Source organism: Dendrobates tinctorius, unplaced genomic scaffold, assembly GCF_039654945.1.
Source record: "Dendrobates tinctorius isolate UK_male_01 unplaced genomic scaffold, ASM3965494v1 ptg000045l, whole genome shotgun sequence".
NCBI lineage: Eukaryota > Metazoa > Chordata > Amphibia > Anura > Dendrobatidae > Dendrobates > Dendrobates tinctorius.
The window spans coordinates 262,635-276,508 of NW_027361713.1; the positions used below are offsets into that span (position 1 = coordinate 262,635).

Consider the following 13,874-nt stretch of genomic DNA (forward strand, 5'->3'; position numbering starts at 1 on the left):
TATGGAAACATAATTTAAAATTGTGCTAAGGAAATCTTTCTTCTTTTAAATTGCATGAATATGTTTAAACCTCATTTGCAAGTGATCCAATTTATTTCTTTAAGGGTTCGTTAGAGAATTTGATGAATATTTTGCATGAAACAACACCACATTATATACGATGTATTAAACCAAATATGGACTGCAAGGCGATGGTGTTCGGGAATGAAGAGGTAAATCTTTGTCAAAACACACCTTACATAGCTTTTCTTGCTGTTTTATTTTGAGCAACATACAGTATCTGATTTGATTACTTTAAAGGGGTATTGTAATGTTGCCTCTTGAGCAGCAGACAACTCTTCAGTCTCCTTATATTTTCCTTCCTGGTTTCTAGCATTCCTCTTTGAGTGACTGCTCTGATGAATGTAGAACTGTAGTATTAGAATTACTGTATAAAGCTCTGCACAAGTTATCAGTGGTTTGTTTAGGAGTGTGAATGCTGTTATCACTACATTTTCAAATAAAAATAACCATCACTGATTGTGGAAACTTCACACTAGACCTCAAACAGCTTGGATTGTGTGCCTCTCCACTCTTCCTCCAGACTCTGGGACCTTGATGTCTAGTGTCAAGTATCCACAATCGGTGATGGTTTGGGGAGCCATGTCATCTGCTGGTGTAGGGCCACTGTGTTTTATCAAGACCAAAGTCAGCACAGCTGTCTACCATGAAATTTTAGAGCACTTCATGCTTCCCTCTGCCAACAAGCTTATTGGAGATGGAAATTTCATTCTCCAGCAGGACTTGGCACCTGTCCACACTGCCAAAAGTACCAATTCCTGGTTTAAAACCAACAGTATCACTGTGCTTGATTGGCCAGCAAACTCACCTGACCTTCATCCCATAGAGAATCTATGGGGTATTGTCTTGAGGAAGATGAGAGACACCAGACCCAACAACGCAGACGAGCTGAAGCCTGCTGTCAGAACAACCTGGGCTTCCATAACACCTCAGCAGTGCCACAGGCTGATTGCCATCATGCCACGCCGCATTGATGCAGTAATTGATGCAAAAGGAGCCCCGACTAAGTATTGAGTGCATTTACTGAACATACATTTCAGTAGCCCATCATTCCGAATTTTAAAATTATTTTTTCAAGCTGATGTTATAAAGTATTCTAATTTACTGAGATAGTGACTTTTGGGTTTTCATTGGCTGTAAGCCATAATCATCAACATTAACCAAAATAAACACTTCAAATAGATCACTCTGTTTGAAATGACTATCTAATATATTAATTTCACTTTTTGTATTGAAGAACTGAAATTAACTTTTTGATGATATTCTAATTTTGTGAGATGCACCTGTATGTAACATACACTGGGGAAAATTAGTATTTGACACACAGGCGATTTTACAAATTTTCCCACCTACAAAGAATGGAGAGATCTGTAATATTTAACGTAGGTATTCTTCAACTGTGACAGACAGAATCTAAAAATAAAAACTGGAGTATCACTTTGATTTTTAAATAATTACATTGATTTTTATTGCACGAAATAAGTATTTAGTCACCTACTAAACCAGCAAGAAATCTGCCCTCGCAGACCTGTTTTTCCTTGACAAGCTCTCCTACTCTGCACCCATTACCTCTATTAACTGATATCCAAGAAGTATCATTTCTCCTTGCGGAGAATGACATGCTAAGCATGTCGAGGTGAGGAGACTTAAAGCCGCAATGCTCCTCTGGGAAATATGCCAAACCAGATCTCCCACTTTGCACTGATGAGGGGCAGTACCCCGAAACACAGTGTCTGCAAATGGAGTTTCTGGCTTGGCTTTTATCCTAAGTCATGTAACTAGGCTCGTTAAAGGGTCAACATTGACTTTTAGGATTGCTACCTCCAATAGGTGGCACTAGAGTTCTAGTCCTCTATTAACTGCACATCTTTAAACTTTTCACCTGTATATCTGTTACCTTTATAAAATACATCTGTCCACACAGTCAATCACACTCCAACCTTTCCACCATGACCAATAGACAAAGAGCTGTCTAAGGACACTACGGATAAAATTTTAAACCTGCACAAGGCTGGGATGGTCTACAAGACAATAGGCAAGCAGCTTGGTGAGAAGGCAACAATTGTTGGCACAATCATTAGAAAATGGAAGAAACAAAAGATGACTGTCAGTCTTCCTCGGCCTGGGGCTCCATGTAAGATCTCGCCTTGTGGGGTGATGATGATTCTGAGAAATGTCAGGAATCGACCCTGAACTAAACGGGAGGACCTGGTCTGAAGAGAGCTGGGACCACAGTCTCAAATATTACCATTAGTAACACACTACATAGTCATGGATTAAAATCCTGTAGGGCATACAAGGTTCCACTGCTCACGCCAGCACATGTCCAGACCTGTTTGAAGTTCGTCAATGACCGTCCGGATGATCTAGAGGAGGCATGGCAGAAGCTCATGTGGTCACCAAAATAGAGCATTTTGATATCAATTCCACTCATTGTGTTTGGAGGAAGAAGAATGGGCACAACCACAAGAACACATTCCCAACCGTGAAGCATGGTGGAGGAAACATCATACTTTGGGGGTGCTTTTCTGCAAAGAGGACATGACAACTACGCTGTTTTTAAGGGAGTATGGATTGGGTCATGTACCGTGAGATTTTGGCCAACAACCTCCTTCCCTGTGTAACAGCATTACAGATGTGTCGTGGCTGGGTCTTCTGGCATGACAAAGTCCCAAAACACACAGCCAGGGCAACTAAGGAGTAAATCCGTAAGAAGCATTTCAAGATCCTGGAGTGACCTAGCCAGTCTCCAGATCTGAACCCAATAGGCAGTCTTTGGAGGGAGCTGAAACTCAATGTTGCCCAGTGATCACTCTATTCTTTGTAGGGGGGAGTCTTGCAAAATAGGCAGTGTATCACATGCTTATTTTCCCCACTGTATATACAATCAATATTTACAAACAATAATTTTTATTTACATGTACAAACAAAGATATTACAAAGTAACATCGGTCAACAGTTACAGGAAGATTGAGGGTCCTACTGGCAAGCTTACAATCTATAAGGAAATAGGGGGGTAGGACAATGGGTAGAACTTGCTTGCCATGTATGATCCAGCCATCATTATAATAAATCGGGGATATAATATATAGCTGCATGAGCCTGTAATCTGTCTGAGTACATTTACCATACCAAGTTTGGGTGCATGTAGGATGTGGAGACAGATGAATAAGAGGGACTAGATTCAGAAGAAAAACTTGAAGGGGGAACAGGGAAAAGTTACATTAGTGAAGTGAGGTGTGATACATCTGTCTAAAAAAGATGTGTTTTTAAAGCATATTTAACCCCTTAATGACCGCCGATACGCCTTTTAACTGCAGCAGTTAAGGGTACTTATTCCTCAGCGTCACTTTTTAACTGCTCTGAGAAATAAGTGTATAGCGCCTCCTAGCATAGGTAAATCTCCGGGGTCTCGGCTACCGGGGGTAATGGAGACCCTAGAGAACATGGTTTGGGCCGGTTTTTACCATCACCAGTGTTCGATCATCGTTACTCACCAAATAATGGCAGCCGCAAAAAAAAAGTCCGGTTTCCCATTTATTTCTCTCTCCTCTGATATGATCTAACACATCAGATGAGGGAGCAGTGGGGTCCCCCAAGACCCCTTGGTACCTTCGGTGTCCCCCCCTGTTCCTCCGGCATCTCGGCCCACCGAGATCTGCCGGCCGGCACCCCGCAATAGGAGATTTTTCTTATTGGCTCATTTTGATCTCTGTGATAGACCCTATCACAGTGATCAAAATAAAAAAATGTAAATCAAGCCACCCTTAATCACCAAGTTAGTTAGGTAAAAATAATAAAATAAAAAGATTGGGTTGTCGTTAGGATTATGGTTAGGGGTGTGTTGGGGTTAGGGTTCTGTTGGGGTTGGAGTTAGAATTGGGGGGGTTTCACTGTTTAGGTACAGCCAGGTGGTCGCCAAACGCAACATGGCGCCCACTATTGATTCCAGCCAATTTTGCGTTTATAAAGACAAATGTGCTTCCCTCCCTTCTGAGCCCTGCCATGTGCCCAAACAGTGGTTTTCCCCCACATACAGGGTATTGGCGTACTCAGGAGAAATTGCACAATAAATTTTGTGGTCCATTTTCTCCTGATACCCTTGTGAAAATTAAAGTTTAGTTCCAAAATAATTTTTGGGGAAAAAAGTAAAATGTTCATATTTTCATTCCCTGTTGCTTTAGTTCTCGTGAAGCACCTGAAGAGTTATTGCACACCTTGATGAGTGCAGTTTTTAAAATTGTGTCACTTTTGGGTATTTTCTGTTATTTTGACCGCCCAAACTCACTTCAAATGTGAGGTGCTCCCTAAAAAAAATGGTTTTGTAAATTTTGTTGGAAAAATGAGGAATCGCTTTTAACCCTTATAACGTCCTAACAAAAAAAATATGTTTCCAAAATTGTGCTAATGTAAAGTTGACAAGTGGGAAATGTTATTTATTAACAATTTTGTGTAACACCACTCTCTGATTTAAGGGTACAAAAATTAAAAGTTTGAAAACTCGAAAACTGTTGCCAAATTCCCGTTTGTTTTTTTTTCATAAGTAAACGCAAGTCATATTGAGGAAATTTTACCACTAACATGAAGTACAATAGGTCACGAAAAAACAATCTCAGAATCAGTGGGATCCGTTGAAGCCTTCCACAACTATAACTTCATAAAGTGACAGTGGTCAGAATAGTAAAAATTGGCTCGGTCATTAAGTACCAAATTGGCTCTGTCAATAAGGGGTTAAAAATGTGGGGGCTAAGTATTAATCGGATTGCCAGAAAACATTCAGAGACCACAAACAGACAATCCCTGGTGTTTTGTATTAGATGGGAGGTAATGTCAGGAGAAAATGTGTAGAATTGGATGTCATCAGCACATACAGCTCGGGCAAAAATTAAGAGACCACTTTCAAATGTTCAGTTTATCTGATTTTTCTCTTTATAGGTATATTGTTGAGTAAAATGTAAATTATTTTAGTCTATAAACTTCTGACAACATGTCTCCGAGTTTCCAAGCAATAAATTTTGTATTTTTTTTCTGACAAAGAAAAATGGTCAAAATTTAAAAAAAATGTACTTTCAGACCTCAAATAATGCAAAGAAAACAAGTTCATAATAATTTAGAAACAACAATACCAATGTTTTTAACTCAGGAAGAGTTCTGAAATCAATATTTTGTGGAATAACCATGATTTTTAAAAATAGCTTTCATGCGTCTTGGCATGCTTGCCACCAGTCTTTCATACTGCTTCCGGTGCAAAAAATTAAGCAGTTCTTCTTTGTTTGATGGCTTGTGACTATCCATCATCCTCTTGATTACATTCCAGAGGTTTTCAATGGGCTGCCCATGACAGGGTTTTGATGTTGGTGGTCTCTTAATTTTTGCCAGAGCTGTAGATGGTGCTGGAAATCCAAATCTTCTGTTGGTTTGTTCAATAGAGGCAGTTTATAGGGAAAAGAGTAGAGGGCCTTGAACTGAACATATTGAACTCCGACACTAAAGCCCCCTTCACACATAGCGAGATCGCTAGCGATATCGCTAAAGCGTCACCAATTTTGTGACGCAACAGCGATATCGGTAGAGATCTCTCTACATGTGACACTTACCTCTGACCCGGCTCCCCGCTGGATATCGCTGATCGTGCGAGATCGTCCTGGTCCATTTCTCGACGTCGGCTTCCTGCTGGCGCCGACGAGCGACTCCATGGACGTGGGCGGAAGACGTCACCCTCACTGCGTGTGACAGGTAAGTGACGACTGCTGCTGCATCGCTGGTGAGATCTGCCTGTTTGGTAGCTCACTAGCGACCATTTAGCGATGCATCAGCCATCCTGACCGGGTCGTATCGTTGTCGGGATCGCTAGTGCATCGCTGGTGTAACGGTACCTTAAGGATTGGATAAAAATGTCCTGATGAATATGGTTTATTTGTTTTTGGAAGTGGACAGATTTTAAGCGCTGAGTTTGGTAACAGGGAACTGTACTTTAGGGCTCAGAAGGGAGTGGAAGGTTTTGAAAAGTCGTTTTTGATTGTCGTATAGTGATGTGATGAAAGTGTTGAAGTAGGTTTGTTTGGCCAGATGGAGCACTGAGATATAAGTTTTTAGATCAAACTTATAGTGGATGAAGTCTTCTACTCAAAGTGATTTTTTTTTTTCCACTTTCGTTCGGCACACCTGAGCACTGCTTGGAGAAAACGGGTTTGCAGCGTGTGCCAGGGTTGCCTTCATCTGTGTTTGGTGTTTCTGCATGTCTTTAGTTTTGCTTGTTCTTATTGGAATTTGAAAATTGTAGATTCAGACTGAAGACCGCAAAATCACAGAGAAACCTATATAGAAAGGAGTAAAATAATAAAAAAAAGCATATGTGAAACCATCCACAATACGTGTTAAGCCTCAAATTCCGGAAAGTACATCTTTTTACTCTGATGAGAGCCTTTCTTGTCGTTCTCTCAAGCAGCTTCATTAGAATTACTTCCTATGTGCAGGTAAGCCTTGTCAAGAGTTCATTTGTGGAATTAACGGCCTTTAGAAAGTGTTTGCTGTTTTGGCTATATGACTAAGAAAGTGAGGAGAAATGGAGTGCTATATCAGATGTCACGACCTCCACAATCTTTCAACATCAACCCAGTTGACATGGTTTGGGATGAGATGGGCCGCAGAGTGAAGGCAAAGTAGCCAACAAGTGCTCAGCATCTATGGGAACTCCTTCAATACTGTTGGAAAGCCATTCCAGGTAACTACCTAATGACACTAAGAGAATGCCAAGTGTGTGTAAAGCTGTCATCAGAGTAAAAGAGAGGTACTTTTGAGGCGTTGGGATTAGTTGTACCTACAGTATGTCTGTTTGGATATAATTAAGCAGTTTGATGCCTTGAAAGCGTAATCGCTGTGACAAACATCCTTGATTGCTGATATAGACTTGGACACCTGCTCATTGGAAAAGTGCAGCATCCTTGGGATTTTTTTGTGGCGACCACCACTGTTTTATCCTTATACAACATGAAATATATGGTAATTGGTAAAGGCTCCTTCCATAGATTCCATAGGATTAATAGTTCCTAAGCATCCTTTCTGTTAAATTCCTGTAAAAAAAACACAATGTCATATAATATTGATTGTAACGTAATTGGTGACAGATATTTTATAAAATAAGTTTGTGATTGTATTGTTCCTAACACACTGTATATTAATTTGTTTTAGGTATTCAGTCAACTAGAAGCGTGTGGCATTGTAGAAACCATTCATATAAGTGCAGCCGGCTTCCCAATCAGGTAATGCTATCTTTGCACAGTGATTGAGGCCGTGCTTTTCTCCTGAAATCAAATAGTATGTTGTGACTAAGCTCACAGTTTTAGTTGCAGTGTGATGCCAGTGTAATTCCAGAGGTTGATGTATTCATTAAAGGATTTCGCTATGCCATCTGAAAGTAGCATGATGTAGGAGCACAGACCCTGATTCCAGCTATATGTCACTTACTGGGCTGTTTTATCTCTGAATGCTGAGCTCTGTATAACCCTGCCATCACAACTGACAGATTTCTGTGTATTCTGTACATGGACAAAAAGCTGCCAATCAGCAGTGGAGGCGGAGTTATACAAAGCTTATGATTCTGGAGGACTACATGGCAGCAGGTTTACGATTCCTCTAGTGATAATCTCCTGCTAATAAAATAATGATTTTACTAAAACTTCAGCAAGCAGACCAGCAAGTGACACATTGCTGGAATAAGGGACCCTGTCTCTACATTATGCTGCTATCAGAATAGGTGACAAATTCCTTTTAAGACTAGCACTTCACCAAGCTTTTATTGTCAAATTTCTTCCTAATAACAGAAAAGGGGAGAAAACAGTCAGAGGCTGAGGGAGCCCACATTTCATAAATATATTGGACTCAGCCACAACTAATAAACTGTGGGTCTGGCTAATCAAGACTGACATTATTCAAGTTGGCCTTGATGAGGGGGCATGTTGGAGTTGGACTTCCCTTGATTCATGAAGAGTTGCACTCCTCTTCTCGAATCAGGAGCGTTTGATGAGTGACATGCGCTATGCCAGAAATCTCGTTCCAGTCAGGTACTAGAGTGAGGTTTCTGGTGTAAGAAATGCCAAAATTTGTCATGAATTATGTGAGCTGTAGCGTCACGTGACTCCGTCCAGTTCAGCTCTTTCCATTTTTGTCGGAACTGTGAAAAAAATTTCTTGAAAGGCTTTTGACCGTATTGGCTGGAGATATATGACTTGTGTTTTGCAGAGCTTTGCCTTCCCTCCTCCTTTCATAGACGCAATCATGTCACTGTATGCCTTCCCTACAGCCAGGGTCAGGGTGAATGGGATATTGTCGGCGCCTTTTGCCATCAATAATGGCACTAGGCAGGGTTGCCCTCTCTCCCCTACTTTATTTGTCTTAGTGATGGAGTCATTCATCCAAGCCATCAGGCAGGACCCCGGGATTGAAGGGTTTAAAATTAATCAGCTGGAATTGAAAGCGGTTGCCTTCGCAGATGACCTTTTATTACTTTTATCTAACCCGATAACTGCAGTTCCTAGGGTCCTGGAACTCTTCTCCCTATTCGGAGAACTCTCAAATTTTAAAATAAACTTAGATAAATCTGAGGCTTTGAATATCACGGCAACGGAGAGGGATGTTCAGAATCTGAAAAGCCTGGCCCCCTTTACATGGCAACGCAATACACTCAAGTACCTTGGGATATATATCTCGAACGACCCCTGTGCGCTGTTCCAGTATAACTCCCCCCCCCCCCCTGTTAAAACACGTTGAAACTCTTTTAAAGACATACGACGTTCCTCTCTTGTCCTGGTTGGGTAGGGTAAATGTGATGAAGTCATACGTGTTCCCTAAAATATTCTATGTGATGAGTATGATCCCAATCGAACTCCCTGAGTCATTCTTACGAGCTTTAGATCGCCTGATGGCGAAATTTGTTTGGAGACACGAAAGGGCCAGGTTGCCCTTGCGACTCCTATCGCGCCCAAAGCGAAGAGGGGGAGTTGGCCTACCTAATCTCACGGCTTATCATCAGGCTATCTTATTTGCAAACTGGTTGAAATTAATAAAATGGGCAGAAAAAGGACAGGATGCACACATAGAGATGCAGCTCATGGGTAGGAATGCGCTAAAATTCTTGTGGACAGATTGCCCACTACCTAAAACTGGTGTGGGAGATATCCTTCTGGCCATCCTACGCACCAGACGCACATTGATACCGATAAGAGCACCCCACTGCAACTTCCTAGATAAAATTCCAATTGGGCTCATACCTTACATATTTATACCAGATTTCACAGACCTGTATGGACTCTGGTCCTCATTACCAAACAAACCTATTTCTCACCTATTACAGGGGAAAATTCTATGCGCAAATGGCTGGCCAGTGACTGCGGGGAGACGTCCCATAAACCATTTACAACTCTCACACGTAACTTACTTTATGAGTCAAATCAAAACGCTTCCTCAGTTGCCCACTAAATGGCTCTGGTTGGAAATATTGACGAAGGTTAACCATTATGTCCCGAAAGTGGTATCAAAATTCTATTCCAATCTCATAGATGAGGAAAACTCCTCCCAGCCACCTTTCCTACATTCGTGGGAAGTGGAACTAAATATTTCTTTATCCCCACTGGACAAACAAAAGATCTGTGCTGCTTCTCATGGCTTCTCCCGTTGTGTTCTATTTCAAGAGTCGGCTTATAAGTTACTATCACGATGGTACTACACACCAGAAAAAATGCATCATTTGGGACTGATTAGCTCCCCTCTGTGTTGGAGGTGTGGGGAGTCGCGGGGTAACCTGTCTCACATTTTTTGGTTCTGTCCTACTCTCGCCCAATTCTGGTCAGATGTCATGGGGTTTATGAAGAACCTCAGCATACTTAAGGCAGACCTGACTGCGGCGGAGGCACGCTTATCCCTTACCTTCAGAGAATTTCCAACCTAAGAAGCATGAGCTAGCGCCATTGATGCTGGGAGCGGCAAAACAATTGATCGCACTTAGGTGGAAACAGCAAACCCCCCCCGACTCTGACAGAGTGGAAACGTAAAATAAGAGATTTGTTTAGACTCGAGGAGCTCACGAGTTGGGACTCGTCATCTCATGAGAAATTTAAGAAAACCTGGGCACCTCGGATACATTTCCAGGGCACTGCGGGGAGGCTGGGGGGTGCCACGGCGGCTGAGTAAGTAGCGAGGAGTGATTGAGCCATGGGGGCCACTGAGCCAATTTCTTCAAACTATCTAAGGCAGGGGTCCCCAACCGCCGGTCCGCGGCCCAGCACCGGGCCGCTGCAGTGCCCTTGCCGGTCCGCGGACACAAGGGGAGCCAGGGGCGGTCAGTGGCGTAGCGGGGGCTGGGGCGGCACGCAGCAGTTCTTAGCGGCGGCCAGGAAGCGATCAAGCAGCTCCGCTGCCTGCAAGAGGGAATAGCAGGAGCGGAGCTGCAAGGACCCGTCCACTGCGTCCAGCTTCCTGCCCGCCGCCCGCGCTTCCTGTCTCTGACTGACACAGAGAGGAGCGCGGCCGCTGCTGTGTCAGAACGAGGAAGCGCGGGCGGCGGGCAGGTGAGAGGAGAGAGGTGGTGTGTGTGTGTATGTATAATGTGTGTGTGTATGTCTGTCTGTTTGTGTACATGTATGTCTGTGTGTGTACATGTATGTCTGTGTGTGTACATGTATGTCTGTGTGTGTGTGTGTGTGTGTGTGTGTGTTGGTCTGTGTTTGTGTAGCCTGGCCCTGGAGGAGATGGGGACATGAGGAGAAGACCGTGAGGGGAGTGATGGAAAGATGGCAGTGATGGGGTGCAGGCAATGATGGGGAGAGGGGAGTGATGGGGTGAAGGGAGTGATGGGGAGACAGCAGTGATGGGGTGAAGGGAGTGATGGGGTGAAGGCAATGATGGAGAGATGGCAGTGATGGGGTGAAGGCAATGATGGGGAGAAGGGAGTGATGGGGTGAAGGCAATGATGGGGAGAAGGGAGTGATGGGGTGAAGGCAATGATGGAGAGATGGCAGTGATGGGGTGAAGGCAATGATGGGGAGAAGGGAGTGATGGGGTGAAGGCAATGATGGGGAGAAGGGAGTGATGGGGTGAAGGCAATGATGGAGAGATGGCAGTGATGGGGTGAAGGCAATGATGGGGAGAAGGGAGTGATGGGGTGAAGGCAATGATGGGGAGAAGGGAGTGATGGGGTGAAGGCAATGATGGAGAGATGGCAGTGATGGGGTGAAGGCAATGATGGGGAGAAGGGAGTGATGGGGTGAAGGCAATGATGGGGAGAAGGGAGTGATGGGGTGAAGGCAATGATGGGGAGAAGGGAGTGATGGGGTGAAGGCAATGATGGAGAGATGGCAGTGATGGGGTGAAGGCAATGATGGGGAGAAGGGAGTGATGGGGTGAAGGCAATGATGGGGTGAAGGGAGTGATGGGGTGAAGGCAATGATGGGGAGAAGGGGGTGATGGGGTGAAGGCAATGATGGGGTGAAGGGAGTGATGGGGTGAAGGCAATGATGGAGAGAAGGGAGTGATGGGGTGAAGGGAGTGATGGGGTGAAGGCAATGATGGGGAGAAGGGAGTGATGGGGTGAAGGGAGTGATGGGGTGAAGGCAATGATGGGGAGAAGGGGGTGATGGAGCACTCATTCAAAACCTATGGTGAGTTGAGTCACATTATAAATGTTATTTAATTATAAGTATGCACTGCTACACTACAACTGCGTCCATAGCCACGCCCCCTTATGACAAAAGCCCCGCCCCTGCCACACCTCCATCCCCGCCCTGCCGGGCCATGGAAGAATGGTCTTGCTTGAAACCGGTCCCTGGTGCAAAAAAGGTTGGGGACCACTGATCTAAGGTCATAATTACAACAGATGTGCATGAGAGAGCGTTGTATCGGCTGAGGCGACATTCTGGTGGGGGCGGTTCATCGGGCCTCTTCACTAATATTTTTATCGGAGAACCTCAAGAGCTTGTTTTTCTTTGTAAAGTATGCCCTAGAGCATCAAGGATACCTGCCTATGTAATGGGTTAGTTTTAGTTAGGTTATTTACCTCGTTAAGTGTTATATTGTTTGAAAAGAGTAAAACTGTATAATTAATGCTCTGTAATTCTACATACAGACTTGTACCTCAAAATTTGAACATGTCTTGCTTCTGTATTGCTGTAATCTCTCTTTATTAATAAAATAAAGAATTACAAAAAAAAAAAAAAATTTCTTGAAAATGCTAAAAGTTGCACTTAAATTTTGAGACTTTTTGGAAACAATTCTGTCGTGAAAACTAATGAATCTGGCCTCATGAGTTTAACCCCTAATGATCACCTTTATATGATTATCATTAACCTCTTAGGAACTTTGGATGTACTGGTATGTACAGGTATGTACAATGTTAGGTCCCCAGAAATAAAACAGGCTTAGGAACTAAGACCACATCATACGAGACAGATGCCGACTGTATTACACAGCCAGCGTAAGACCACATCATACGAGACAGATGCCGACTGTATTACACAGCCAGCGTCTGCCTGTAATAGTAATTGTTTTTGCCGTGTGTGGAACGAGCTGAGCTATAAAACTGTCATTATCTAAACTGTGTGTTGAACTGTACAAAAAATAATAAAAAACAAAAATACTGTTTTTTCATACGGCCACACAAGAAAAATGTATAACAAGTGATCAAAAAGTTACATGTAAAAAATTACATTCTATTCCAGCCACATTTTTTTACCAAAAATCAAATAGTGCTCTTCTTCTGAACCCCACCAAACAGTGGTGTCTGACCTCATATCACTGCATTTGGGAGAAAGTGCATAATACGTTTTAATGACCAATTTTCTCGTATGTCACTTTGTGAAAATGAAAAATTTGGGGGATTAAAGAAATATTTTAGTAGAAAAAAAAAGATATTTTCATTTCATCCATTCCACTTCGTTAATGCTTCAGGCGCTTCCGAGAAATTAATGCAAACTTCCTGACCACAGTTTTTAAAATGGTATCACTTTGGGGGATTTTCTAATATACAGTGGGGAAAAAAAGTATTTAGTCAGTCAGCAATAGTGCAAGTTCCACCACTTAAAAAGATGAGCGGCGTCTGTAATTTACATCATAGGTAGACCTCAACTATGGGAGACAAACTGAGAAAAAAAAATCCAGAAAATCACATTGTCTGTTTTTTTTTTCATTTTATTTGCATATTATGGTGGAAAATAAGTATTTGGTCAGAAACAAAATTTCATCTCAATACTTTGTGATATATCCTTTGTTGGCAATGACAGAGGTCAAACGTTTTCTGTAAGTCTTCACAAGGTTGCCACACACTGTTGTTGGTATGTTGGCCCATTCCTCCATGCAGATCTCCTCTAGAGCAGTGATGTTTTTGGCTTTTCGCTTGGCAACACGGACTTTCAACTCCCTCCAAAGGTTTTCTATAGGGTTGAGATCTGGAGACTGGCTAGGCCACTCCAGGACCTTGAAATGCTTCTTATGAAGCCACTCCTTCGTTGCCCTGGCGGTGTGATTTGGATCATTGTCATGTTGAAAGACCCAGCCACGTTTCATCTTCAATGCCCTTGCTGATGGAAGGAGGTTTGCACTCAAAATCTCACGATACATGGCCCCATTCATTCTTTCATGTACCCGGATCAGTCGTCCTGGCCCCTTTGCAGAGAAACAGCCCCAAAGCATGATGTTTCCATCACCATGCTTTACAGTAGGTATGGTGTTTGATGGATGCAACTCAGTATTCTTTTTCCTCCAAACACGACAAGTTGTGTTTCTACCAAACAGTTCCAGTTTGGTTTCATCAGACCATAGGACAT

The 13,874-nt window shown here is 42.9% G+C and overlaps 1 protein-coding gene across 2 annotated transcripts in view; it reads left to right on the plus strand.

Moving 5' to 3' along the window:
- MYO19 (myosin XIX) overlaps positions 1 to 13,874 on the plus strand; it is a 338,653-nt gene that overhangs the window by 258,896 nt on the left and 65,883 nt on the right. Inside the window, exons 14-15 of one of the 2 annotated variants that reach the window (XM_073575565.1) lie at positions 105 to 212; positions 7,252 to 7,322. In XM_073575565.1, coding sequence (XP_073431666.1) covers positions 105 to 212; positions 7,252 to 7,322 — 179 coding nt within the window. The remainder of the gene's footprint in view (positions 1 to 104; positions 213 to 7,251; positions 7,323 to 13,874) is intronic. The other variant, XM_073575566.1, reaches the window with a different exon arrangement.